This window comes from Mobula hypostoma, chromosome 7 (genome assembly GCF_963921235.1).
Source record: "Mobula hypostoma chromosome 7, sMobHyp1.1, whole genome shotgun sequence".
Lineage (NCBI taxonomy): Eukaryota > Metazoa > Chordata > Chondrichthyes > Myliobatiformes > Myliobatidae > Mobula > Mobula hypostoma.
The window spans coordinates 31,316,957-31,344,868 of record NC_086103.1 but is presented as its reverse complement, the minus strand read 5'-3'; the positions used below and the strand labels follow the sequence as shown (position 1 = coordinate 31,344,868).

General features: G+C 40.9%; 1 protein-coding gene across 1 annotated transcript in view; it reads right to left on the bottom strand.

Moving 5' to 3' along the window:
• LOC134349215 (septin-8-B-like) overlaps positions 1 to 27,912 on the bottom strand; it is an 84,799-nt gene that overhangs the window by 14,824 nt on the left and 42,063 nt on the right. Inside the window, exons 2-7 of the mRNA XM_063053206.1 lie at positions 9,678 to 9,792; positions 7,324 to 7,519; positions 5,911 to 6,097; positions 1,480 to 1,641; positions 655 to 751; positions 119 to 287 (exon numbers count right to left, since the gene is read on the bottom strand). Of these exons, the coding sequence (XP_062909276.1) occupies positions 119 to 287; positions 655 to 751; positions 1,480 to 1,641; positions 5,911 to 6,097; positions 7,324 to 7,519; positions 9,678 to 9,792 (926 nt within the window). The remainder of the gene's footprint in view (positions 1 to 118; positions 288 to 654; positions 752 to 1,479; positions 1,642 to 5,910; positions 6,098 to 7,323; positions 7,520 to 9,677; positions 9,793 to 27,912) is intronic.

Below are 27,912 nucleotides of genomic sequence, written 5' to 3'. Positions count from 1 at the left end.
AAGGTTTACTTCTGTGCCTTTTAGTGACCTCCAAGCCTGTTCAGTAAATATACATCATACAGTATACATCTACATGATTTTATAATATTTCTCCAAACATTAATGGAGACCTTCTGACCTGAATGGTTTGCTGTCAGGATCTGTGTCTTTGAATCCCATCTCCTCCAGTTTGCAACGCCGATATAACTCGTAGTGCCTTGTATGTGTCTGCTCCCTCAGGTCCTCCATATTAACACGAATCAGCATTTCACGCAGCTTCACAAAGTCACAATGATTTTCATTTTCAACTGTTAAAGTAACAAAAGTACTTAAATCACAGATGTTTAATTATTTTTGCTTTTACTTGCTAAGGAAAGAAATGTGACGAAAAAATTTTTGCATACCATGCGGTAGACAGAACCACATAATATATGTAACATCCCATTCGATGAAGACTCTCCACTGAATTAGCAATCATTTGCACTTAATCATATTCATTACAAAATTGGACAAAGTGGAAAGAATATTTGATGCCAAACATTTATGACAGATTTCCACAACAGGAATGCAAAGAGCTGATATGTCCTTTAAGTATTGAACCCAAAGTTTGATTTTCTAAAAATATAAAGAGCCTAACACATAACTTTGCGTCTACTGTATGAAACTTCTACCTACCCTGAACAACACCCCATGGGTACTGCCGAGCTTTCACCATTTTATTTCCCACTTTCACCTCTTCCATACTGCCAACAACTGCAAAAGGGAGGTGAGCCTGAAGGAAGAAAATGCAGAACTATATATAACAAAACATCTCACCATCCCCTCCCCAATGCTACAGTACGTATCTCAGAAATATTATCAACTTGTGAACCAATTTCCTTAAGGAATCGTAGGTGCAAATGACAGGAAAGCATTCTGACATGATCAATGGTGTGCAAAGTTTTAATTGCAATTAAAAATTTATTTTTATGTTGCTGGGATATAAAGGAAATGGTTCTGTAACTTTGCAGTTTTACTTATAGAAACTTAAATTCCGATTTTATACTTGTTTGCAATTGCAAGCCTTCTTAATGAATGGGTGGCATTTCTACTTTTGCAATCTTTCTTGGCAACAATACAAGTATAACAGCTTCAAACTTTTTGTTGCGAGCTTAAATAAAACTAGTACAGAATGATTTTATTCACAACTCCTGCAGGATCATCACAGAGGCAATCTGAGAGCAAAAAAATTTGAAAATTATACTTCGCTCATGCAATACATGCTTCTGCATGTCTTAAGTTTCAATGATCAACAAACACAAAATACCAGAGGAACTCAGCAGGCCAGACAACATCGACAGAAATGAATAAACAGTCGAGGTTTCAGGCTGAGACCCAAAGTTCCTCCAAAGTTTTGTGTGTGTTACTCTGGATTTCCAGCATCTGCAGAATCTCTTGTGTTTAGAAAACAGAGAGAGCAGCCAAAGACAATGCATTCTTGAAGGAAGTTCCAGTACTTACGTTCATTGTTGAGTTGATCTCTGCTACTGCATCATCATCTGTTGGGAACTGGTAGATTTGCACACCATTGCTGACCAGTTCACTCATTATTTTTATCTTAAATTTATGTAACTCACTTTTTGAAATTGTATCTGCCTTGGCTACAATAGGAATAATGTTCACCTAAAATTGTAAAAGAGAAGTCTTGATGAGATAGTTGGAGAATTATACTCAGGGGCAATCAAACAGTAAGTGAATGAACGCTGAGTACATCATGTTTATTGACTTCTGATAAAATTCCCCTAACATATACATTTTAAACAACTAAATACCATTACGGGAGAAGGCTCAGGAGCTTGAAGACTCGCACGGCCAGATTTGGGAACAGCTTCTTTCCAACTGTGATAAGACTGCTGAATGGACCCTGACCCGGATCTGGGCCGTACCCTCCAAATATCCGGACCTGCCTCTCGGTTTTTTTGCACTACATTACTTTCCATTTTTCTGTTTTCTATTTATGATTTATAATTTAAATTTTTAATATTTACTATTGATTTGTAATCCAGGGAGCAGGAAGCGCAGAATCAAATATCGCATTGATGATTGTACATTCTAGTATCGATTGTTTGGCGACAATAAAGTATAAAGTATTATAATATTACTATTGACTGCTATATGATTAAATAAAAAATATTTTCCACATTGTCTCAGCTCCAGAGGCAAAGAGGCTAGAAATGCAGTATCAGGTGGCATAGTAGTGTAGTGGTTACCATAACACTATTACAGTGCCAGTGACCAGGGTTCAATTCCCACTACTGTCTGTAAGGAGTTTGTACGTTCTCCTCGTGACTGCATGGGTTTCCTCCCACATTCCAAAGATGTGTGCATTAGCAGGTTAATTGGTCAAATGGGTGTAATTGGGTGCTGTAGGATCACTGGCCCAGAAGGGTCTGTTACCATGCTGTATCTCTAAATAAAAAAGATAAAAATGAAAATTGAATAAAATATTTGCAATAAATGCTTTTAAGAGCCATTTAGGATGAAATAATTACCATTTTCGAGTCATGAAAACACATTTGAATTTTGTGATGATAGAAGGGGCCAGCTACCAGTTAGCTGGCTTTTTGCACATAACTCCTGGCATTCAATAATTTCAGCCACTTTAGTAAACAACAGCCCAGTATACAAATATTCCTTTGTTCTCTCTAACCCTTCCCTTCAACTTAAAATGTTGATTTTTTTTTGGCATTTTGTCTGCATCTGATGAAAAGTTATTAACCTAAGACATTAGCTCTTTCTGCCTTCGTGGATGATGCCTGGCACACTGAGCAGTTCCAGAATTCCATTTTCATAATGTGATCATCAAAGTGATCACACAGCTCGATCTTCCTAGAAATGTGGTCTGGACAGAAAGTAATGCAGTCTCAGACAAAACTCTCACTGCATTTACAGAAATATGATGTGAGAACACCAAGGAAAACAGTGCAAGTGACCTCTTGGAAACAATGCATTCTCTTTCCCATATTGTGGCTCTCACTTTTTTTCAAATTTAACCCCAAAAAGCAATGCCAAGAATTTTTAAAGCAGATTTATCAACTTGACACAATATATCAAAGATGCTCCAGCAGATTTCTGCAGAAAGAGAAATAAAGAAATAACATTAATTCAATTTCTCTTTCTGAAGAATCATCTGCATAATATGAAGACAGCAAGAGCAATTTCTACACAGCATTTTCTGTTTTTTTGCAGTTCTTGTATATAAAAAAAAAGAATCTCAGGGTTATATGTGGTGACATGTATGTACTCTAATAAATTTTATTTTGAACTTATCAGTTTGACGTTACCAAAGTCAACATTTCTTTAGCACCCTCGATGTATCACATTGACTACTTTTTAAGAAAGTACTTGTAGTATGGTTCCACTCACCCAAGTCTAACTGTAAACTCACAGCACGACACCATGACATATTTGCTGCATTAGACTATCGCTTCCCCTCAAAGAAAGGATTTCCAACGTATTATTGGCAAAAAAAAAACACAAAACCCCTAATAGATTGATAATTGCTTTGTTCTTCAACTCACAAATACTGGCCTCAAGTATCACAGAAAAATGTGACTGTTGTTTGAAATAAAACTGCAAATGTAATTCAAAAGCATATTGCTAAGACTGTATAACAATTGACACCACTGGAAGTGCCACAAGTTTGGTTTTCCCCAGATATGGAAAAGAGGAGAGCATCTGATGAATTTGATGTGAGGTTCATAAACTGAAATGGCTCCAAGTGCATTTTAGATTTAGACACACCTTGGCAAAACTCTGATCTGCAAGATGACAAATAATAACAACTGGAACTTATCAATGAGCAGCATGATGATGTCATGTTGACTTAGTAAAACATCTCAATAATTCTCCTCTATTCTAAAGTTCATAATTTGAGTCAGACAGATAAGAATTCATAACCCTAAATGTTTCATGGAATGAAGTAAAACTTAGGTGAAAAACGGAAAAGTCTGGATCTGTCTCCCAGTTTGTTGTACTATCTTGACAAATGCCATTAATACAAAATCTACATCTGCAGCCACTGTCTAATCTGAGTTATAAAAGCAGAGAACAGTACAATGAAGATGCTGCACTGACCTATATAAACCTACTCCATGAACAGTCCAACCTTTCCCTCCTACACAGCACATAACCCTCCATTTACATCCATCGGCCTATCTAAGAGTCTTTTAAATGTCCCAATTGTAACAACCTCTACCACCATCTTTGGGAAAGCACCCACCACTCTATGCAAAAAAAAACCTACCTCTAACATTTCCACTAAATTTTCCAGTTTTATGCTCACCTCCCATTCAAAGTCCCTCGTCCTGACCAACTCTGTTCATTAAGGACCTCCTCTAACTCTTCTGTCTCCAGGCATATCTGCCCCTTTATCACTGAGCATTTCCACCCTCACTCTAGTCATTCTCCTGTTCAATCTAGTTGTGTAGAATGCCTTGGAGTTTTCTTTAATCCTACTTGCTGAGGCTTCTTTTTTTGTCCTCTTTTAGCTCTCCAAAGTCTCTTCTTTAGCTCCTTCCTGGCCACATCATAATTCTCAACAGCCGTGCTTGATTTTTGCTTTCTAAACCTTGGGTATGTTTGCTTCTTCCTCTTAATTGAGTGTTCCATCTCTCTTGTCAGTCATGGTTCCTTTACCCTACCATCCTTTTCCCTGCCTCAGTGGGACAAACCTATCCAGAACTCATTGCACATGCTCCCTAAAAAGCCTGTACATTATTGTTGTGCATTTCCCTGAGAACATTTGTTCTCAATTTACATTCCCAAGTTCCTGCCTAATACCATCATAATTAGCCCTTCCCCAATTAAATACTTTCCCACATTATCTGCTTCTGTCCACGACACCCTTCCTTTCCTACAACCATGATATTATCAGCAATGCCAATCTACTCTTTTCCACCGCTTCCCATTCTTTCTGAAACATTTAAACCAAGGAACATCAAGTAACCAACCCTGCCCTTAAAACAGACAGGCCTCTGTAATGTATACAATGTCAAAACTCCATGTATTGACCAATGCTCTAAGTTCATCACCCTTTATCTTAATACTTATTGCATTAAAGTAAACACATTTTAATCCATCCATCTGACTACATTTATGCTCTATACACCTCTGAACATTGATTCTACCTTTATTCCAAATGCTCCATTATTTGACCCAACCCAATGACTCCCTTACCCTGCCAACCTAGTTTAAACCTGCCCCAACAACAGCTCTAGCAAATCTGCCCACAAGGATACTGGTCACTCTCAAATTCAGGTGTCATCCATCCCCTATTGTACAGGTCACACCTTCCCCAGAAGAGATCCCAATGCTCGACAAAGCTGAAATTCCACCCTCTGCACCAACTGCTCAGCCACACATTCACCTGTGTGTGATTAGAACTGGGACAGGGAGGGCGAGGGTCGTTGTATGAAGAGCAACAGATGAGAAACACAGCACCAGCCTGCTAGATCACCACTATAAATGATGAAATGCCAATGATGTGCAAGGAGATGTAACCTACTACATTGGGTGCTGAGTAGATGAACAAAATAAGCGATAAACATAACACAGACATAATATCCATTATATCAGACAGAGAAAGGTGATCCTGCAAACTACCTGTAAAATGTTCATGTATCCATGATAAGTAAAAATTTGGCAACTATTTAAAAAACTACACATTAAAGATCACTTCACTTCAACAAGAACCCTCACCAAGGAAAACCTGATATTTGATATAACACTTGATAAATGGAAAATTCTAGAAATACTCAGGAAGCCAGGCAACATCCATGGAATAAACTTTCTAGGCAAATAAACTTTCATTGCAATTTAAGGTCAGCTCTATTTTTCTCTATAGGTAATTTTCTTTTACATTTGCAGGGTTTTACATTAGATTGTTGATACCTTGCTATCCAGTTTTTTCATTGTGACTAAATCCAATGATTTAAGGCAATGACCAGTAGGAGCGATGAAGTAAAGGCAGACATGAATTCTTGAATCATGAAAATCGTGCAGTGAACGCCTGATCTTCAGCTCTTCCTGCAGGTAATTCTCAAACTGTGCATCAATGTAGTCAACAATTGGATTATAGCTGAAGAAGCAAAGCAAAATGACCTCTTACAATGCCCATAAATTACATCTGCTTAGAAACAAGAAATAAACTTCCACAAATCGCTATGTTTGCTTATGGAAGATAGATCTTATGAAAGATTGCTTATGGAAATGAAATATTTTGCAACTCCTGAATAATTTTCAAAGAATTACAAGTTATAGAAATCAGCATTTCAGTACAATATAAATAAATGCTACTTTTATTACTTTGCAATACAGGTATTGTATCCTTCCACAAGATTGAAGATTATGCTGACACAAGAAGAAATTTATTATCTTATAAATTAAATTTAAGAAACTTCATTTTAAAAATAATCTTCATTCCTAATGAAAGAGTATTGCTTCAATATTCATAATAACAAAACATTGCTTCAACTTTCAAAATACTATTTGAGCGAAATACATATTCTTCATAAAGCAAATTTTTAACAAAGCAATACCAAATTTATTTCACGCACTGTTTGGCCACACAGGGCAAATTCTTTTATTGTTAACTGCTATCACTAAGGGTTGTAATCAGAGGAACATCAATATATTCAGCATTCAAGGTTTAGGATTTTAAACACTCACAATTGCTCATCTTAGCCACAAAACAATGAACTTGTAGCTGTTCGTGCACATGAAGAGTGAACATGCGATTTAACCTGTGGTCAAGTTGTTTGTTAACATCCATGGTCAAGGCTGATATGAGCTATGATCAAGATGATCAATATTAACAAGAACATCTTCCACAGGAACACCTTTTGAAGGGAATAGGTTAAGATGGTGAGAACTTATTTTTGGAAGGCAGATGTTATGCAGAAGAAAACAAGGAGATTCAGTAGCTGAAAGTGCCGCTGCCTCCATCAAATAACAGCAAATCAAACACTACAAGCATGCTTCAAGATTTAAAAAAATCCTCACCCCTAAATCACATGGATGAATTGATGTATTTTCAACATCCACTTGGTCAGTTAACTATGAAGTCAAAGTATAAACTATTTCAATATGGGAGTTGGGACAAGGGGAGGGAAGAAGATTGATAAGATCAGCAGTGTATGAATCGTCACTGTCAAAAAAACTGGAGCAAATTACTTGCCAACCAACCTAGTTAGATATCAGTGAGCGTATTGGATGGAAGTTCCAAAAAGACAAATAGAAATTGCAATTTGATATGACAAATGAAGGATTCCAGGTGAATTGTACATGCTTATTTCAAGAACTTACCTTTCCTCTTTATTAACTTGGTCACCAAATCCCACTGTACTAACGACAGTCAATTTCAGATCCACATTGGTCTCCTTTAAATTGTAGCTTTGTGGTTTTAAACGAACTCCTGGTTCATAGTGAGTGGCCTCGTCACTTTCAAACATTGTGTTGAACAAAGTGTTCATTAATGTTGATTTGCCTATACCTGTTTCCCCTAGGGTACAAAGAAAAATCAGTCAGACATTTGAAAGCAGAACAGAATAGAATTATCGGGTGGCAGGACAACTTATGTCGGAAGCAGGGGGATTACAACTAATCTTATACTGGGGAGCTGAAGTCTTTTATCATAATACCAGCTTTGACTACGCGAGAGATACTTCTGTACCTGGACGTTCACTCCCAACTGTCAATGATTCAGATATAGAGAGACGGGGTCATGGCAAACAAAAGCCACATCTCACCATACTGTGATGCAGCACAGTGATACGTTTAACATTGAGCAACTGAGGCCTACTTTGTTGTCAACATTTTATATCAAGTTACTGTACGATTAATGAAATACTTTTTGATTCTTTAAAATTGGTCACTTATTCTTGTGGATCAAATGCATTTGTTTTTGCTGGGATAAATGAATGCAATTGAATTGCCTAACTTTCTTGCAGGGTGTAACCTCAGTCAGAAATTTGACTTTTCATTTTCAAATAAACTACTAACATCAGATAAAATAAGAGCAGGGAGGGGGATGAACAATTATCTGGGGTCCCTTGTGCAAACCATTAACCACTAGTTAGTGCACAAAAGTGAAAAAATGCAGGAAGTTGTGATAGTTGACCAAGGAACACGTTTACAAACATTTTTCAAACACTTGCTGAGCTGCACCCAAGCTTCCTTGGTTAACAATCAAGTGATCACTTAAGATTTAGAATGATGATGTGCTATTAAATTCTTTGCACCTTAAGACCATAAGACATAGGAGCGGTATCAGGCCATTGAGCCCAGTCTGCTCTGCTGTTCCATCATGGCTGATCCCGGATCCCTGATCCTATACTGCCTTTTCTCCATATCCTTTGATGCCCTGACCAATCAAGAAACGATCAACTTCTGCCTTAAATATACCCACGAACTTGGCCTCCACCACAGTCTGTGGCAGAGCATTCCACAGATTTACTACTCTCTGGCTAAAAAAAAAATCCTCCTTATCTCTGTTCTAAAGGGTCGCCTCTCAATTTTGAGACTGTGCCCTCTGGTTCTGAGTACCCCCACCATAGGAAACTTCCTCTCCACATCCACCCCATCTAGTCCTTTCAACATTTGGTAGGCTTCAATGAGATTACACCCCCGCCCCCGCATACTTCTAAATTCCAGTGAGTACAAGCCCAAAGATGCCAAACTCTCCTCATATGTTAACTCCTTCATTTCCGGAATCATCCTCATGAACCTCCTCTGGACTCTCTCCAATGATAACACACCCTTTCTGAGATATGGGGCCCAAAACTGTTGAAAATGCTCCAAGTGTGGCCTGACTAGAGTCTTATAAAGGCTCAGCATTATCTCTTTGCTTTCTTATTCTACTCCCCTTGAAATAAATGCCAACATTGCATTTGTATTTTTTACCATGGACTCAATCTGTAAATTAAGCTTCTGGGTGTCTTGCACGAGGACTTCTAAGCCCTTCTGCACATCTGATGTCTGAACTTTCTCCCCATTTAGATTATAGTTTGCATTATTGTTCCTTTTATCAAATGCATTATCATACATTTCCCAACACTGTATTCCATTAGCAGTATTTTTATACTAATTAGGTATTTTTATTTGAACTTTCATTAGGGGTCATTAGAGGATAATAGGGTGGTAACATTAGCACAGGGGCTAGTGTAACATTTTACAGTGCCAGCGACTGGGGTTCAATTCCTGCTGCTGTCTGTAAGGAGTTTGTACATTCTCCCCATGACCTTCGGGTGTCCTGGTTACCTCCCACATTCCAAAGGTGTCAGGATTAGTAAACTGTGGGCACGCTACGTTGGTGCTAGAAGGATGGCAACACTTGCGGGCTGCACCCAGCGCAACCTCGGACTGCGTTAGTCGTTGACATGTTTTTCTGCATGTTTCGATGTACTTGTGAAGAATAAAGCTAATCTAATCTGAGTAGCAGGGAGTCCAGCTATTATTTTTTGCTACATTTGACCAAATCTGCTGTTGTGACATCGCTGGCATTAATTAACTCAGGCCAAACCAGGATAAAGTCAACAGATGTGTCAAAATCACATTTTTAATTGAATTATTTCAACTTAATGAAGTGTAATGGATTTGAGCAGTCACCAGGGACACAGGACTGTCCCACACAAGAGTTATAATGCTTTGAATGTACCTACCCACACAAAGGATGTTAAAACAGAAGCCTTGCGATACAGATTTGCTGACTAACTGATCAGGAAGACTGTCAAAACCGACATGACCATCAAGGCTAAGGTTTCGCTTCTCTTCAGCCTGGTTTAAAAGCAAAGAACATGATATTGAGCATAAAATAAAACAAATTCCCATTTTTATATGCAGCCCGAGAAACTTCACCTACCCCAAGAGGTGGCTTGAGTGTTATCCTGGATATTAATACCAGGAACAAACTTTAAATGTTTCATTAAATATAAATAACAAATATGGATACGGATATTTTTAGTTTAAAGAGAACAACGTGTAATTAATTCAACACAACCTTGTTTTGGTAAAGCATCTGCAATACCTTTTTTACATTTACACGCTATAGCAAAGTCCATGCAGTCACTTATGAGAACAGGCTAATCGTAACATCACTTTTAATTTGGGCTGCTGTTCACAAAATGAACTATCTGGAAATACCCATATCCTTGCAAAAACATGGCTTTAACAGCATTGAAATTTTACAATATTATTAAGCCATTTGTCAGCACTTCAAGCGACAGAATGAACATTCAAAACTGGCCAATGTCATGACTAATTAAAAAAAAATAGATTTGCCAAGATCATTTGAAATAATTGAATAGGAGCATTAGTTTTAATTTTCATTTTCAGTGAAAACTATAGCTGGTAGTAAATTGGTATTACTATATTAAAGCAAATGTAGATATGTTGACTGAAAGAGGTTTATAATGGCTTCTGCTAACTCTTCATGCATGCTGGTATTTTTAGATGCAATAAACCCATTTGTGGTTCTTCCCTGTCAAATCAGACAGTTCAATATGTAAAATGCAGAGTCAAAGCTGTCAGTTTTCCTTGATAGCAGGCTGACTACATATGCCTGTGCCAGCTGGAAAAATCCAACAGGGAAGGAGAAATAAACAATCTTCAGCTATGTGTCTGCATCCACGACAACAATCTGGTTAGGCCCGAGCAAGTGCGGTGAGCAGTAGCGTGAAGCGATAATTTCTTCTGGTTCCTTTGACAAATACCTGGAACCAAGCTAGTTGCAGAATTATTGAAGACAGCAAAATTGCTCAAGTTTGTAGAACAGGTGCGTTCTACAAAGAGAATCCACAAGAGTATGGAATAAGAAGTGATCTGTGTGCCCAAGGATCGATTTTTGTTTACAACAGTCATTATGTAGTTTGTTTGTAATTCTGCAAATGAATTGTAAAGAATAGCTCTGGTTAATATGAAGTAAATTGCATCTTTAGTTCGCAGCATGCATCTCAGTGCACAGAGGAAGACTGAAAAATAGCTCACGAACTGAAGTACAAACAAGTATTGTCTGGGTCTGTGTTTAACTAGATAATCGTTATGTAAGATCACATCTGTTGACACAAGAGAGTTAACTCATTTACGGAAATGATGGCTGAAATAGTTTATTACAAACGATTGCTCAGATCGTCCCTTTAGACCAGATGACCACTCGTTTGTTAAAAAGCTAAAGTGCAATTATTAAGGATGTTCAGTCTTAGACAAGGTGGTATGTACAGACTCTGATATCTACTGTAACTCTTGGTTCAACTAGCGGCTTAATCTAGGGAAAGACAGTCCTCGGCCTGGCCAAACTTAAGAAATTTTGTTTGGGTGGATGCAGTGCGATGTGTCCCCTGTTACAAATCAGTACCACAAAATAACAAACAGCACACAATATGAGATTAAATAATTGAGCTTTATAATTTGACTATATGGTTAGTAAAGAAACCAAAAAAAGAAAAGGGACCATTCTCAAGAAACAGTCTAATGCGCAATGCTGGAGCTCACGGTTCAGTCCGCTGGCTTCCTGTCGACCTCCTCTGAGCGTAGCCGACCCTTGGACCCTCACTCCAAGTCCACTCCGCCTGGCGGTCTACCAACCCTCTCCATTCATGTCTTCTCTCCTCATCTCTCCCCGCCAAAAGACCGCAAAATCCCTGCTCCCAGACCCACAAGATAGAACAACATTCTTCTCATTGGATAGCCCCTCATTCCATCTCTAGTCATAACCCAAACATTGCTGCTACAGAGAAATCATTACATTAGCAGTGAAACTTTACAGTGCGTTACACTACAATACAATACAGGAATCAATTCACATTGTTTGGAAAGAGATGGTAGTAAACTGGAAATTGAAAGCTTGTGCCAGGTAGGAACATAAAAGTGGCTAGTATTACATTTAAAGTAGCAAAAATCCAGGAGAAAATTGGGAGACTGAATTCCAAACAATGGAAATACTAAAACTAACCATGTTCAAAGCTGAATATTGTTTTCTTAGCACAGAACCAGCAGTTTTAATGGAACATTGTGCACAGCTTAAACAATGGGCACTTCAATCCAAGTAACTGAAACATCTCTTTTCTCTTGCATAGCCTGGTACCACAGAACACAATAAATGAAAATCAAAGTCGTTGGAAATCTGAAATAAAAACAAAATGTTGCAAAATAAGATAGACAGTGTCTGTGCACAGAAAACCACAGTCGATGCTTCAGTTCAATTATCTCTCTTTGGAACTAGGAATACCATTTGAAAATAAAGGGAGGTCTGCGATAGGTTGGAGACCAGGAGATTGAATGTTACAAAATGTGTGGTTTCGTTTAAGAGAGGGCAGTGAAGTCTTACTAATTTGCTGAAAAACTGGAGGAAGAGGAGGAGTAGATGAAGGAGAGAAAGAGAGCAAGAACAAAACGATGGTGGGGTGGGTTTATGAAACACATTTGCGAGAAATCTAGGGATGCTGGCTCGTGTAACACAATAGGGCTGGTTAAGTGAGGTTGTTGAATTCAACATTCAGTCCCAAGGTTAGTCACTATATGTTATAATCTTAGGTATACACTGAGCTTCATTGGAAGACTGTGAGAGGTCAAGGTCAGAGAAGTTAAATTGCAAGAAGACTCCAGTTCTATCACCAATTGCAAGAGTTCCAAAGACCCTCACACAAAATACTTAGCCCATCTGCCTTAAAGAAAACTGGAGGCCCTCTGTCCTTTGGCCTAGATGAGTATACGAGGAGTGGTTGATAAGTTCGTGGCCTAAGGTAGAAGGAGATGGGTTATACAGCTCTCGTTACATGCACATGCAGTTCAGCTCTGAGTGATTACGCAGAACGTTTGAAGTTAATAACTCATCTCCTTCTACCTTAGTCACGAACTTATCAATCACCCCAGCTGTGGACCACTTTCTGGAGGTCCAAGACGCTGACTTCTGCAAAGAAGGGATCCGTATGCTCCACGACCACTGGACTAAGTGTGTAAATGTAGGAGAGGACTATGTTGAAAAATAAATGTGCTAGGTTTTCTAAAATTTACCCCTCATATCACCACCATCAGAGACTTTATCAGCAAGTGTGTTGAGGACTCGATACCACAAAGGACAATCTGGGTGTTCGCAAACAGGAAACTATGGATTAAGACCATAAAGCCATAAGATAGATATAGCAGAAGAATTAGGCCATTTGGCCCATCAAGCCTACTCCACCATTTCATCATGTCTGATCCATTTCCCTCTCAGCCTCAATCTCCTGCCTTCTCCCATATCGCTTCATGCACTAATTAATCACGAATTTACTAACCTCCGCCTTAAATACACCCAATGATTTGGCCCCCACAGCTGCCTGTGGCAACAAATTCCACACACCTTCACCACTCTCTGGCTAAAAAATTCCCCCTTATCTCCATTTCTAAGTGGACGTCTAAGGCTGCGTCCAAAAGATCCATACCCTACTGAAAACAAGAGAAAATCTGCAGGTGCTGGAAATCCAAGCAACACACACAAAATGCTGGAGGAACTCAGCAGGCCAGGCGGTATCTATGGAAAAAAATGTACAGTCGATGTTTCAGGCTGAGATCCTGCCAAAGGGACTTGGCCTGAAACGCTGACTGTACTTGTTTTTCCATAGATGCTGCCTGGCCTGCTGAGTTCCTCCAGTATTCTGTGTGCCACCCCCCATTGAAGTCTGGAGCTGGCATGTTCTTATCTGGTGACCCTGACCTTTTCTGTGAAACTATCATGCATGCCAAGAGACAACAGCGGCTCCAAACTAACTGTCAGTTAGGGAAGGGCAGACGTGCTATAAATGGGCTGCAAAACAAAGTCAGGCAGCATCACCGAAAACAGCACATCCCTTCCTAATGAGTTTAACATATTCTATGCATGCTGTGAACAGAAGGGGGTTGGAACGTTACCACCCACAGCAGTTTCCAATGCACCTGAACCCACAGTCATCAACGTGAACAAGACCACTCTGCTGGAGAGCGAACCTGTGGAAAGCATCCAGCCCGGAGAGTGTTCCCAGCCACGTCCTTAGATCCTGCATGGATCAGCTTGCAAGGGTAATTTCAGACTTTTTTTAAAACCTCCCCAGGCTTCAATCTGAGGTTCCTGCCAGCTTTAAGACCACTATCCCCTGGTACCTAAGAAAAATAAGGTAACATGCCTTAATGACTACCACTCAGTGGCTCTGACATCAATCAGAATGAAGTGCTTTGACACACTGTTCATGGCACACATCAACTGCCAATTCACTTACTGCCAAAACAGGTCTACATCTTCCTGGCTCTACATTCAAATCTGAAGCATCTGGACAGCACAGGTACGTATTGTAGGTTAGACTGCTGTTTATCGACAACAGCTCCACTTTCAATACTCTAATTCCAAGCAGACTTATTTGCAAACTTGCAGACCGGGCACTCAACATTTCCCTCTGCGACTGGATCTTCGACTCTCTGACTAGCAGACCACAATCAGTAAGGATAGCAGCAACAGCTCAACAATGATTATCCCAAACACAATGCTCTGTCCTCAGCCCCCTACTCTACTCCCTGTACACTCATTGCTGCATGGTCAGATTTTGCTCTAACACCATTTATAAAGGTCGCAGATGATTCCACTGTAGTCCGCCATATCTCAAATAAAGATGAGTCAGAATGCAGGAAGGAGACAGACGTGGTGTCACGACAACAACCTTTCCAACAAGGCCAGCAAAATAAAAGGTCACCGACTTCAGGAAAGGATGGTGTTATACATGCTCCTGTTTACATCAATGGCGATGTTGAGAGGGTCGACAGCTTCAAAATCATAGGACTAAGCACCAATAGCCTATATGATGATGGCACAACTAAGTAAGCTCAACGGAGCCTGTACATCCTCTGGAGACTAAAAAACTTGGCATAGCCTCTTTGATCCTTACCAATTTTTGTCAATACACCACACAAAGCATCCTATGCGGATGCATCATGGCTACCAGATGGTGTAGCAACTGCTCTGCCCATGACTGAGCAACAGCAGAGAGTCGACGACACAGTCAGCACATCAGAGAACCCAGCCACCCCTCCGTGGATCCTGGCTACACTTTTCGTGCTTCAGTAGCACAGCCAATATAATCAAGACCCTGCCGACCCTGGGCATTACCCCATCTCCTTTCTCCCATTGGGCAGAAAATACAAAAGCCTGAAAGCACATACCATCAGATCAAGGACAATTTCTACTGTGATGTTATAAGACTATTAAACAGTTCTCCAGTATGATGGAATGAATTTGACCTCTCAATCTACCTTGTCATAGCTTAGCACCTTATGACCTACCCTGCACTAAATCTCCTCTGTAAGCGTAACACTTTATTCTGCACTCTGTCAGTGTTTTACTTTCTACTATCTCAATGCACTGCTGTAATCAATTAATCTGTATTAATGGTATGCAAAACTTTTTCCCCCCCACTGTACCTCAGTACATGCAACACAAATAAACCATTTTACCAAATAAAAAGCAGTCTTTTGTTGTTAAATCGCTGATCCCTAGTTCTAGATTCCTCAGAAGAGGAGATATCATCTCCATACCTGTCTGTCAAGACTGCTCAGGGCTCTGAATGCTTCAATCAAATTCCCTCTCACTTGTCAAATCTCTAACCAACACGCCTGATCTGTACAAAATATCCTCATAAAAGAAGCTGCTTGTAATAATGTAATACATTTTAACTGAACACATTAAAATATTTCCTTAAATAAAGGAGACCAATGTTTTACACAGTCCTCCAGATACAGTTTAATTTGCACAAGATACAGTCGAAGTGTAACCTCACTGCTTTCATTTTCAATTCCCCTTGCAAAATGCAATAGCATTCTGTTGGCTTTCCAACTTACTTGCTGTGCCTGCGTACTAGCCTTTTGTAAACCATGTGCTCGGACACTATTTTGTGTTTCCTCAAAATTTAGATAGAAAGCTTTTTATTTCCATTTTCCTGACAAAATAGACTATTTCACACGTTATGACTCCATGTATAATTAGTCAGATTTTTGCCCACTCACTTCAATTATCTGTATCTCACTGTGACCAACACCCTACTCCCCTCATGCCCTCTTCAACAGTTGCATCCATACTTATATTCTCTGAAGTTGAAGAACGAGAACTCTCGCATTGAAGCTTACAAAGTCCTTCCAGGTTCAAGAAGCAGAACAGAGAGAGGACATTTCCCTTGACTGAGGAAACAAGAACCAATGCCCAAATAAGGAATGGGCCACTTAGAATTGAGAAGAGATTTCTTCATGTGTTGATGGTACCATCACTAACCTAATCAAGTCTGGAGATCTCCACTGCCACCAAACTCATAGTTGAATTACCCTACCCAAAGTCCACAACCCTGACTGTCCAGGTAGGCCCACTGTCTTTGCCTGCTCGTCCACCACTGAACTCACGTCTGCAAACTGTTCTACCCGCCTTGGTTCAGTCCCTTCTCGCCTACATTGGAGACACTTCACAAGCTCTCAATCTCCTCAACAACTTTCAATTCCCTGGCCCTGACCCTTTCTCTTCACCATGGATGTCCAGTCCCTATATATTTTTACTTCCCCAATTAAAAATGCCTTAAAGCTCTCCGCTTCTTTCTTGAGTAAAGACCCAACCAGTTCTCCTCCTCCACCTGGCAGAACAGGCCCTCACTCTCAACAATTTCTCCTTCAGTTCATTCTACTTTCTCCAAACTCAAGGTGTAGCCATTGGCATCTGCATGGGTCCCAGCTATGCCTGCCTTTTCTTTGACAACATGGGGCAATCCATGTTTCAAGTCTTCCCTGGCCATGCTCTCCAACACATTCTGCATTACATTGACGAATGCATGGGTGCTGTTTCATACACCCATGCTGAGCTTGTCAATTTCACTAACTTTGCTTCCAACTTTCTACCCTGCCGTTAAATTCACTCAGTTGATTTTTGACAACTCTCTCCCCTTTCTTGATCTTCCTGAAAAAATCTCTGGAGACAAGCCGTTTAAAGACATCTTTTATAAACCTATCTGGTCTATACCTGCTCCCACCATATCTCCTGTAAAAACGCTATTCTCTTTTCTCAGTTCATTTGTCTCCACTGCATTTTTATCCAGCATGTCTTTTCCAGGACATCAGAGATCTTTTCCCTCTTCAAAGAACAGGGTTTCCCTTCCTCCACCATCGATGCTACCCTCACACACATATCCTCCATTTCCCAGACATCTTCACTTACCCCATCTTCCCAGCACCTTAGCAAGGATAGAATTCCCCTTGTCCTCACCTATCACCCCACGAGCCTCTGCATCCAACAGATCATTCTCCACAGCTTCCACCATCTTCCAACAGGATCCTAACACCATACACACCTTTAGCTCCATCCTTCTCTGCAGGGATCACTCCCTCCATGATTCCTTGGTCCATTTGTCTCTCACCACTAATCTCCCTCCTCGTACATATCCCTGCAAGCAATATAAATGATACACCTGCTCATTCACTGCCTCCCTCACCTCCTGTCAGGGCCACAAACAGTCCTTCCAGGTGAGGCAACACTTCACTTGTAAATCTGTCGGGGTTCATCTATTGTATCCAGTGCTTCTGATACGTCCTCCTCTACATTGGTGAAATAGAGGAATTTCTCAGTGGCTAATCATTCTAATTCTTATCCCCATTCCTGTTCCAACATGTCGGTCCCTGGGCTCCTCCTCTGCCATGATGAAACCACTCTCAGGGTAGATGAACAACACATATTATGTCTAGGCAGCTTCCTACACAATGGCATGAACATTTATTTCTTCTTCCAGTATTTTTTTCTTTTCCCCTCCCCCTTCCTCATTCTTCTATTCCCCACTCTGGCCTCTCACCTCTTCTCGTCAGCTGCGTATCACCTCCCCCTGGTGCCCCTCCTTCCCCTTCTCCACTCTCCTCTATCAGAATCCTCCTCCTCCAGTGATTTACCTTTCTCACTCACCTGGTTTCACTTGTCACCTTCCAAGCTTGTCCTCATTCCCCTCCCCACCACCTTTTTATTATGCCATTTTACCCCTTCCTTTCCAGTCTTGATGAAGGGTTTTAGCCTGCAACTTCTTGACCGTTTATTCCTCCTCATGGATGCTGCCTGGCCTGCTGAGTTCCTCCAGCATTTTGTGTGTGTTGCTCCGGATGTCCAGCATCTGCAGAATCTCTTGTCTTCAAATAAAAGGCAGCTTAGCTTTGGAATCCTCAGAAGGGTTATGGAGTCTATGAGTTCATTAAAAATAGTGATAGTTATCTGGATATTTTGGGGAAAATCAAAGGTACCAGATGGTGCAGAAATATTGCATTGAGATAGATTATCTGTCATAATCCTAATTAATTAGGAAGCAGTTGTGAAAGACTTGTGCTCCTACCTCTTGCATTAGCCTTAAGCATCATCAGCAGCTTTAGCAACCATTCTTATTTGATGTCTTCACCCAAGTCATTAATTCAAATCATAAAAAGTTTTGGCACCAGCATCAATCTCTCTGGCACCTTATTCATTACATTATGTCTACCAGAGAAGACCTATTATTGCCTGCACAGTCTCCTGTTTGTTGGCCAATCTTTTATCTCATGCCAAATTGTTACTTCCTTCAACATTAAGGTTTATTTTCCACAATAACCCTTGATCTGGCACTTTACCAATTATCCTCTTAAAACATGGAGGAACTCAACTACACATTAAGGCCCCAAAAACTTATATTGACACTCCGATTTGTGACAGTCATTCCTTTTTGCCTGGCCTGTTTTTTCTACCTGGAAACAGAGAGCCATCTATAGTGCAGGTGACCTATATATTAATGGAAACTTTGCCTCAGTTGTGCAGTTAACAATATCCCTGCATCTAGTTTTTTCAGATACTTACAAATTCAAAATTATGTTCGGAAATATATACCTAACTTCGAAGTTTTAGACAAACATGAGTCCCTGGAGGCAATAAATAAATTTGATCCTGTTACTCATAGTGCGGTATCCTATTTTTATCCGCTCCTACATAATGGAGCTCGGGTGAATACCGCAGGTTTTAAACAGGTATGGGTGGATGAATTGGGTATAGAACTGACAGAGGAGGTCTGGGATGAGTGTTTAAAGAGTATACATGATTGTTCGGTCAATGTCAGACACAGTCTTATACAGTTTAAAACAATACATAGACTCCATTATTCCAAAGAAAAGTTGCACAGTTTCTACCCTGATGTTTCACCAGTTTGAAATAGACGTAAATCTGTGAACAGTAATTTGTCACATTCATTCTGGTCATGTTGTAAGCCTTATGCATACTGGAAAAGTATTTTTCACTGTTTCTCAGAGGCTTCTGGGAAGCGGTGGGAACCAGACCCGCTCACAGCCATCCTTGGAGCAACGAGCTCCCTATCTTCAGCCAACATCTATGGAAAAATGGCTGTATTATTTGGAATGGTGATTGCTAAGAAATTAATCCTGCAAATGTGGAAAATGGACTCTGTGCCTACGTACAATCTTTGGCTGAGAGAACTGGCAAATACTTTACATTTGGAGAGACTGAGACTATGTAATGAGGACAGAGGGGACATCTTTGAGAGGATATGGGGCCCTGTATTGGACTTTCTTACGGGGTGAGGACTGAGGTTTTTTGGTGCGGTGCACCTCTGCCGCGTATGTTTACTTTTGCCTTTATATTTTTCTCCCTTTTGCTGCTCAATATTTAATTTGATTTTGTTATGGTTGTGGTTTTGGTGGATGTGCTGTACTTTTTTGTGTTTTTTTTGTTTGTATTAAATAAAAATAAAATAAATAATTTAAAAAAATATATGGAGGAATAAATTCACCAAGTTTTCCTTGCATTAGTAATATGTGGTGTAGCTATGGAGTGAAAACCATCCCGTAGAGAAAGACAGCCTCCAGCTCACCTTTTCAAGGATAGACGTCAATGCCTATTGATACCAATCCAACTTGCCAGCACCTAAGCATTTGGCCAATAGCCTTTAACCCACATTGTTCCAAGTGATAGCACCTTTCAACATCAACCACTCTCTGGGTGAAAAATATTTTATTTAAATCCCCTCTGAATCTCATATCCCTTACCTTAAATTCGAAGTTCAAAGCTCAAAGTAAATTTATTAAAGTACAAATGTGACACCACATACTACCTGGGATTCATTTTCATACAGGCATTTACAGGAAAATAAATAGATTAGAATTTATGAAAAGAACAACCAATGTACAAAAGACAAATTGTCCAAATAATAAATAATACTGAGTTGTAGAGCCTTGCCAACATGTCTATAGGTTGTGGAATCAGTTCAGCATTGATGTGAGTGAAGGTATCTATGCTGGTTCAGCAGCCTGATGGTTGAAGGGTATTAACTTTTCCTGTTATTAAACCTGTTGCTTCTGTTTATATATACCTCAGGGGAAGAGTTTCTCGCTATCTATGCTCCTCATAATTATGTAAACCTCCATCAGTCACCCTTGCCCCCCGCCCCCCCCAGTTTTCTCTGCCTCAAGGAAAGCAAATTCAATCTATCCAATCTCTCCTCATAGATGAAAGACACCAGACCAGATAACATTCTGGTGAAAATCCACATGCTTTCTCTATAATCATATTAACTTTGTCATTTACACGGAAATCGTACTATTTCTCAGTATTTCTATAATCCTACCTGTCACCGTGTATTTCCTCGCCTGATTTGGCCACCCAAATGTATCCCCTCACATTTTTGACGATTAAATTTCATCTGTCATTGCTCTATCCACCTTACCAACAGATTAATATTAACTCTATGGCCAAAAACTACACTCCCCACTATCATGAATCAGCAGTCTTCTAAACTGACTCCAATAAATTGGTTAAACATAATTTCCATTTCACAAAAGCATGCACGCTTTGCTTAATTACTGTATTCTGATTTTTTTAAAGCCTTTCCATAATGTCTCATATAAAAGCTTTAATATTTTCTTTATGACAATAATTAAAGCTTCCCATTTTCTCTCTCCTTCACTTTTTCAAGAAGCCAGGGCAAGAGGAAGGCCAGAGCTGGGATTGAAATGAAAGACGAGAGAGGCCAGAGATCAGTTTAACCTCTTGCAAGATTCCAATGACAATTTCCCAGCATAAGGCAGTAGGAGCTCACTGTTGGACTCCTTGGGCTTCCAGATTCAGCATTTGATATTCTGGCCAAAAGGCGTTCAAGTTGCTTAACATCTTACACCAAATATGCTCAATGCACACAGAAGCCCCACCAAAAAACATGCTTTTGTAATTGGTGAACGCAGCAGGCCAGGCAGCATCTCTAGGAAGAGGTGCAGTCGACGATTCAGGCCGAGACCCTTCGTCAGGACTAACTGAAGGAAGAGTGAGTAAGGGATTTGAAAGTTGGAGGGGGAGGGGGAGATCCAAAATGATAGGAGAAGACAGGAGGGGGAGGGATGGAGCCAAGAGCTGGACAGGTGATAGGCAAAAGGGATACGAGAAGATCATGGGACAGGAGGTCCAGGAAGAAAGACAAGGGGGGAGGGGGACCCAGAGGATGGGCAAGGGGTATATTCAGAGGGACAGAGGGAGAAAAAGGAGAGTGAGAGAAAGAATGTGTGTATAAAAATAAGTAACAGATGGGGTACGAGGGGGAGGTGGGGCATTAGCAGAAGTTAGGGAAGTCGATGTTCATGCCATCAGGTTGGAGGCGACCCAGAGGGAATATAAGGTGTTGTTCCTCCAACCTGAGTGTGGCTTCATCTTTACAGTAGAGGAGGCTGTGGATAGACATGTCAGAATGGGAATGGGATGTGGAATTAAAATGTGTGGCCACTGGGAGATCCTGCTTTCTCTGGCGGACAGAGCGTAGATGTTCAGCAAAGCGGTCTCCCAGTCTGCGTCGGGTCTCGCCAATATATAAAAGGCCACATCGGGAGCACCGGACTGGGAGACCGCTTTGCTGAACACCTACGCTCTGTCCGCCAGAGAAAGCAGGATCTCCCAGTGGCCACACATTTTAATTCCACATCCCATTCCCATTCTGACATGTCTATCCACGGCCTCCTCTACTGTAAAGATGAAGCCACACTCAGGTTGGAGGAACAACACCTTATATTCCGTCTGGGTAGCCTCCAACCTGATGGCATGAACATCGACTTCTCTAACTTCTGCTAATTCCCCACCTCCCCCTCGTACCCCATCTGTTACTTATTTTTATACACACATTCTTTCTCTCACTCTCCTTTTTCTCCCTCTGTCCCTCTGAATATACCCCTTGCCCATCCTCTGGGTCCCCCCCCTTGTCTTTCTTCCCGGACCTCCTGTCCCATGATCCTCTCGTATCCCTTTTGCCTATCACCTGTCCAGCTCTTGGCTCCATCCCTCCCCCTCCTGTCTTCTCCTATCATTTTGGATCTCCCCCTCCCCCTCCAACTTTCAAATCCCTTACTCACTCTTCCTTCAGTTAGTCCTGACGGAGGGTCTCGGCCTGAAACGTTGACTGCACCTCTTCCTAGAGATGCTGCCTGGTCTGCTGCGTTCACCAGCAACTTTTATGTGTGTTGCTTGAATTTCCAGCATCTGCAGAATTCCTGTTGTTTGCTTTTGTAATTGATTCAGCACTGCAGGTACTTATCAAAGGACCATTTGTTGAAAGCAGACATTTTTAATATTCTGTGGAAATACCAATATCATTACAGACTAATATTTTTTCAGTTATTTGTGCTTAAATCATTCCAAAATCTCTTTTGAAACATTTATCTTCCTGAACAAAATCTCTTTTTAAATACTTCAAAACAATAATGGGAGGCTTCATTAGAAGTTTTAATCAAAATATCAATTGATTTTGCCTGAAAACAAGCTTCATTTGATCTGCTACAGCCCTATGGAAATATTGCTTTGCAAACAATACAAATTTCTAACCACAAGTTCCACAGTAGTGTATGCAGACAGCATTACATCAGTTTTCAAATGAGTACTGAGCAAGGTTCAACTGAGAAAAATAGTGTCTATTTGCAATTCTGTCTACCATATGCAAATTCCTCTCCCAGTCACCCATCATCCAAACTTGAAGGTATAATTCTTAAGTTATCACGAATGACAGATTAAAAAATTGAATTTTAAACAGGAGTGTGGGTTTGCAACAGTTCAACAAGCGTTCATTTTCAAAAGTCATTAAATGTCTGTTACACCACTGGTGTTCAGGGCAGCAATATATTTTTCAAGAAAGCAGAGTAACAATACCAAATTTTTCACTGACAGAAGTTTTGTTTTACTAGTAAGATTTACTGTTAAGATTGGTCAATCTAATACTTTTCATTCAAAAAAGAGTTATTATTCTACATTTATAAAATGTTCAACTTAATTCAAAATGGCATGTAGAAGAGTAGCTAGACTGTGAACTCTTGTAGAGACGATAAAATAATGAATACAGCACAGTAACTCTCACAGAATATCTGTTGTTTAAAAAAAGACATTGCATCACCATCAGACCACATCGTCTGTGCCGATGTGTCAAATCCTGTTCTCAATTTCCTCCAGATGAGCTCAATTGACTAAATTGGCAGTCTTTATTTTAGCCACTTAATAATTTTTAACTTACCCTAATAGTTTACATGCAATTAATTGATTGGCACCTGAACTCTGAGGATAAAGTTCCTATTGTTTATGCCACCATTTTAGAGGTGCACAACCATTTTGTAATCAAAATGGAGACACAAAAGTTTGCAGATGCTGGAATGTGGATCAATACATATAGTGCCTTGAAAAAGTATTCAGTCCCCACAACTATTTTCACATTTCACTGACTCATTTTCTAAGTTTAAATTATATTGAAGTTGGACTTTTTGAGCTAATCTACAAAACATCGTGCATCATGTCAAATCAAAAAAAAATTCCAAAACCCATTCACAATTTACCAAAATTGACAGACTGAAAATGTGTTCATCCCCTTTGTAATTACTACGTAGAACATAGAATAGTACAGTACAGGCCCTTCGGCCCACAATGTTATGCCGACCCTCAAACCCTGCCTCTCATATAACCCCCCCAACTTAAATTCCTCCATATACCTGTCTAGTAAGTCTCTTAAATTTCACTAGTTACCTGCCTCCACCACTGACTCAGGCAGTACATTCCACGCACCAACCACTCTCTGAGTGAAAAACCTTCCTCTAATATCCCCTTTGAACTTCCCACCCCTTACCTTAAAACCATGTCCTCTTGTACTGAGCAGTGATGCCCTGGGGAAGAGGCGCTGGCTGTCCACAATACCTATTCCTCTTAATATCTTGTATACCTCTATCATGTCTCCTCTCATCCTCCTTCTCTCCAAAGAATAACGCCCTAGCTCCCTTAATCTCTGACCATAATGCATACTCTCGAAACCAGGTAGCATCCTGGTAAATCTCCTCTGTACCCTTTCCAATGCTTCCACATCCTTCCTATAGTGAGGCGACCAGAACTGGACACAATACTCCAAGTGTGGCCTAACCAGAGTTTTATAGAGCTGCATCATTACCTCGTGACTCTTAAACGCTATCCCTCGACTTATGAAAGCTAACACAATAACCTATCCCTCAACGTCAGTGAGATGAAGGAATTGGTTGTTAACCTCAGGAGCAGTAGCGGACTGCACAACCCAATTTACATCGGTGGTGCGCAAGTGGAACAGGTCAAAACTTTTAAGTTCCTCGGGGTCAATATCACAAATGACCTGACTTGGTCCAACCAAGCAGAGTCCACTGCCAAGAAGGTCCACCAGCGCCTTTACTTCCTGAGGAAGCTAAAGAAATTTGGCCTGTCCCCTAAAACCCTCACTAATTTTTATAGATGCCCCGTAGAAAGCATTTTTCTCGGGTGCATCACAACCTGGTATGGAAGTTGTCCTGTCCAAGACCGGAAGAAGCTGCAGAAGATCGTGAACACTGCCCAGCACATCACACAAACCAATCTTCCATCCTTGGACTCACTTTACACTGCATGCTGTTGGAGCAGTGCTGCCAGGATAATCAAGGACATGACCCACCCAGCCAACACACTTTTTGTCCCTCTTCCCTCCGGGAGAAGGCTCAGGAGCTTGCAGACTCGTACAGCCAGATTTGGGAACAGCTTCTTTCCAACTGTGATAAGACTGCTGAACAGATCCTGACCCGGATCTGGGCCGTACCCTCCAAATAAGCACTACCTTACTTTCCCTTTTTTATTTTCTATTTATGATTTATAATTTAAATTTTTACTATTTACTATCGATTTGTACTCCAGGCAGCACGAAGCACAGAATCAAATATTGCTGTGATGATTGTACACTCTAGTATCAATTGTTTGGCGACAATAAAGTAAGGTAACTACCCTATCTACCTGTGAGGCAACTTTCAGGAATCTGTGGACATGTACCCCCAGATCCCTCTGCTTCTCCACACTACCAAGTATCCTGCCATTTACTTTGTACTCTGCCTTGGAGTTTGTCCTTCTAAAGTGTACCACCTCACACTTCTCCGGGTTGAGCTCCATCTGCCGCTTCTTAGCCCACTTCTGCATCCTATCAATGTCTCCCTGCAATCTTTGACGATCCTCTACATTATCCACAACACCATCAACCTTTGTGTCATCTGCAAACTTGCCAACCCACCCTTCTACCCCCACATCCAGGTCGTTAATAAAAATCATGAAAAGTAGAGGTCCCAGAACTGATCCTTGTGGGATACCACTTGTCACAATCCTCCAATCCAAATGTACTCCCTCCACCACGACCCTCTGTTTTCTGCAGGCAAGCCAATTCTGAATCCACCTGGCCAAACTTCCCTGGATCCCATGCCTTCTGTCTTTCTAAATAAGCCTACCATGTGGAACCTTATCAAATGCCTTACTAAAATCCATGTAGATCACATCCACTGCACTACCCTCATCTATATGCCTGGTCACCTCCTCAAAGAACTATCAGGCTTGTTAGACATGATCTGCCCTTCACAAAGCCATGCTGACTGTCCCTGATCAGAACACCATTCTCTAAATGCCCATAGATCCTATCTCTAAGAATCTTTCCCAACAGCTTTCCCACCACAGACATAGGCTCACTAGTCTATAATTACTCGGACTATCCCTACTACCTTTTTTGAACAAGGTGACAACATTTGCCTCCCTCCAATCCTCCGGTACCAGTCCCGTGGACAACAAGAACATAAAGATCCTAGCCAGAGGCTCAGCAATCTCTTCCCTCGCCTCGTGGAGCAGCCTGGGGAATATTCCTTCAGGCCCTGGGGACTTATCCATCCTAATGTATTTCAACAACTCCAACACCTCCTCTCCCTTAATATCAACATGCTCCAGAACATCAACCTCACTCATATTGTCCTCACCGTCATCAAGTTCCCTCTCAAGGGTGAATACTGAAGAGAAGCATTCATTGGGGACCTCACTCACTTCCACAGCCTCCAGGCACATCTTCCCACCTTTATCTCCAATTGGTCCTACCTTCACTCCTGTCATCCTGTAATCTAACCTAATCCTTTTGTTCTTCACATAATTGAAGAATGCCTTGGGGTTTTCCTTTACCCTACTCACCAAGGCCTTCTCATGCCCCCTTCTTGCTCTCCTCAGCCCCTTCTTAAGCTCCTTTCTTGCTACCCCCATCTAATCCTTGCTTCCTAAACCTCATGTATGCTGCTTTCTTCCACTTGACTAGATTTTCCACCTCACTTGTCACCCATGGTTCCTTCACCCTACCATTCCTTATCTTCCTCACCAGGACAAACTTATCCCTAACATCCTGCAAGAGATTCCTAAATATCAACCACATATCCATAGTACATTTCCCTGCAAAAACATCATCCCAATTCACACCCGCAATTTCTAGCCTTGTAGCCTCATAATTTGCCCTTCCCCAATTAAAAATTTTCCTGTCCTCTCTGATTCTATCTTTTTCCATGATAGTGTTAAAGGCCAGGGAGCGGTGGTCACTGTCCCCCAGATGCTCACCCACTGAGAGATCTGTGACCTGACCCGGTTCATTACCTAATACTAGATCCAGTATGGCATTCCCCCTAGTCGGTCTGTCAATATACTGTGACAGGAATCTGTCCTGGACACACTTAACAAACTCTGCCCCATCTAAACCCTTGGAACTAATCAGGTGCCAATCAATATTAGGGAAGTTAAAGTCACCCATGATAACAACCCTGTTATTTTTGCACCTTTCCAAAATCTGCCTGCCAATCTGCTCCTCTGTATCTCTGCTGCTACAGCGGGGTCTATAGAATACCCGCAATAGAGTAACTGCTCCCTTCCTGTTCCTGACTTCCACCCATACTGACTCCAAAGAGGATCCTGCTACATTACCCACCCTTTCTGTAGCTGTAATAGTATCCCTGACCAGTAATGCCACCCCTCCTCCCCTTTTTCTCCCCTTTCTATCCCTTTTAAAGCACTGAAATTCAGGAATATTGAGAATCCATTCCTGCCCTGGTGCCAGCCAAGTCTCTGTAATGGCCACGACATCATAATTCCATGTATGTATCCAAGCTCTCAGTTCATCACCTTTGTTCCTGATGCTTCTTGCGTTGAGGTACACACACTTCAGCCCTTCTACCTTACTGTCTTTACACCGTTTATTCTGCTTCTCTTTCCTCAAAGCCTCTCTATATGTTAGATCTGGCTTTACTCCATGCACTATACTTGCAGTTCTCGCATGACCTTTATCCTCATCCACCTCACTATCTGTTCTAACACTCTGGTTCCCCTCCTCCTGCAAATCTAGTTTAAACCCCCGGGAGCAGCGGTAGCAAACCTTCCCACAAGGATGTTAGTCCCCCTCCAGTTCAGGTGCAACCCGTCCCATCGGAACAGGTCCCACCTTCCCTGGAACAAGGCCCAATTGTCCAGAAACATGAAGCCCTCCCTCCTGCACCAACTCCTTAGCCACGTATTTAGCTACATTATCTTCCTATTTCTAGCCTCATCAGCACATGGCA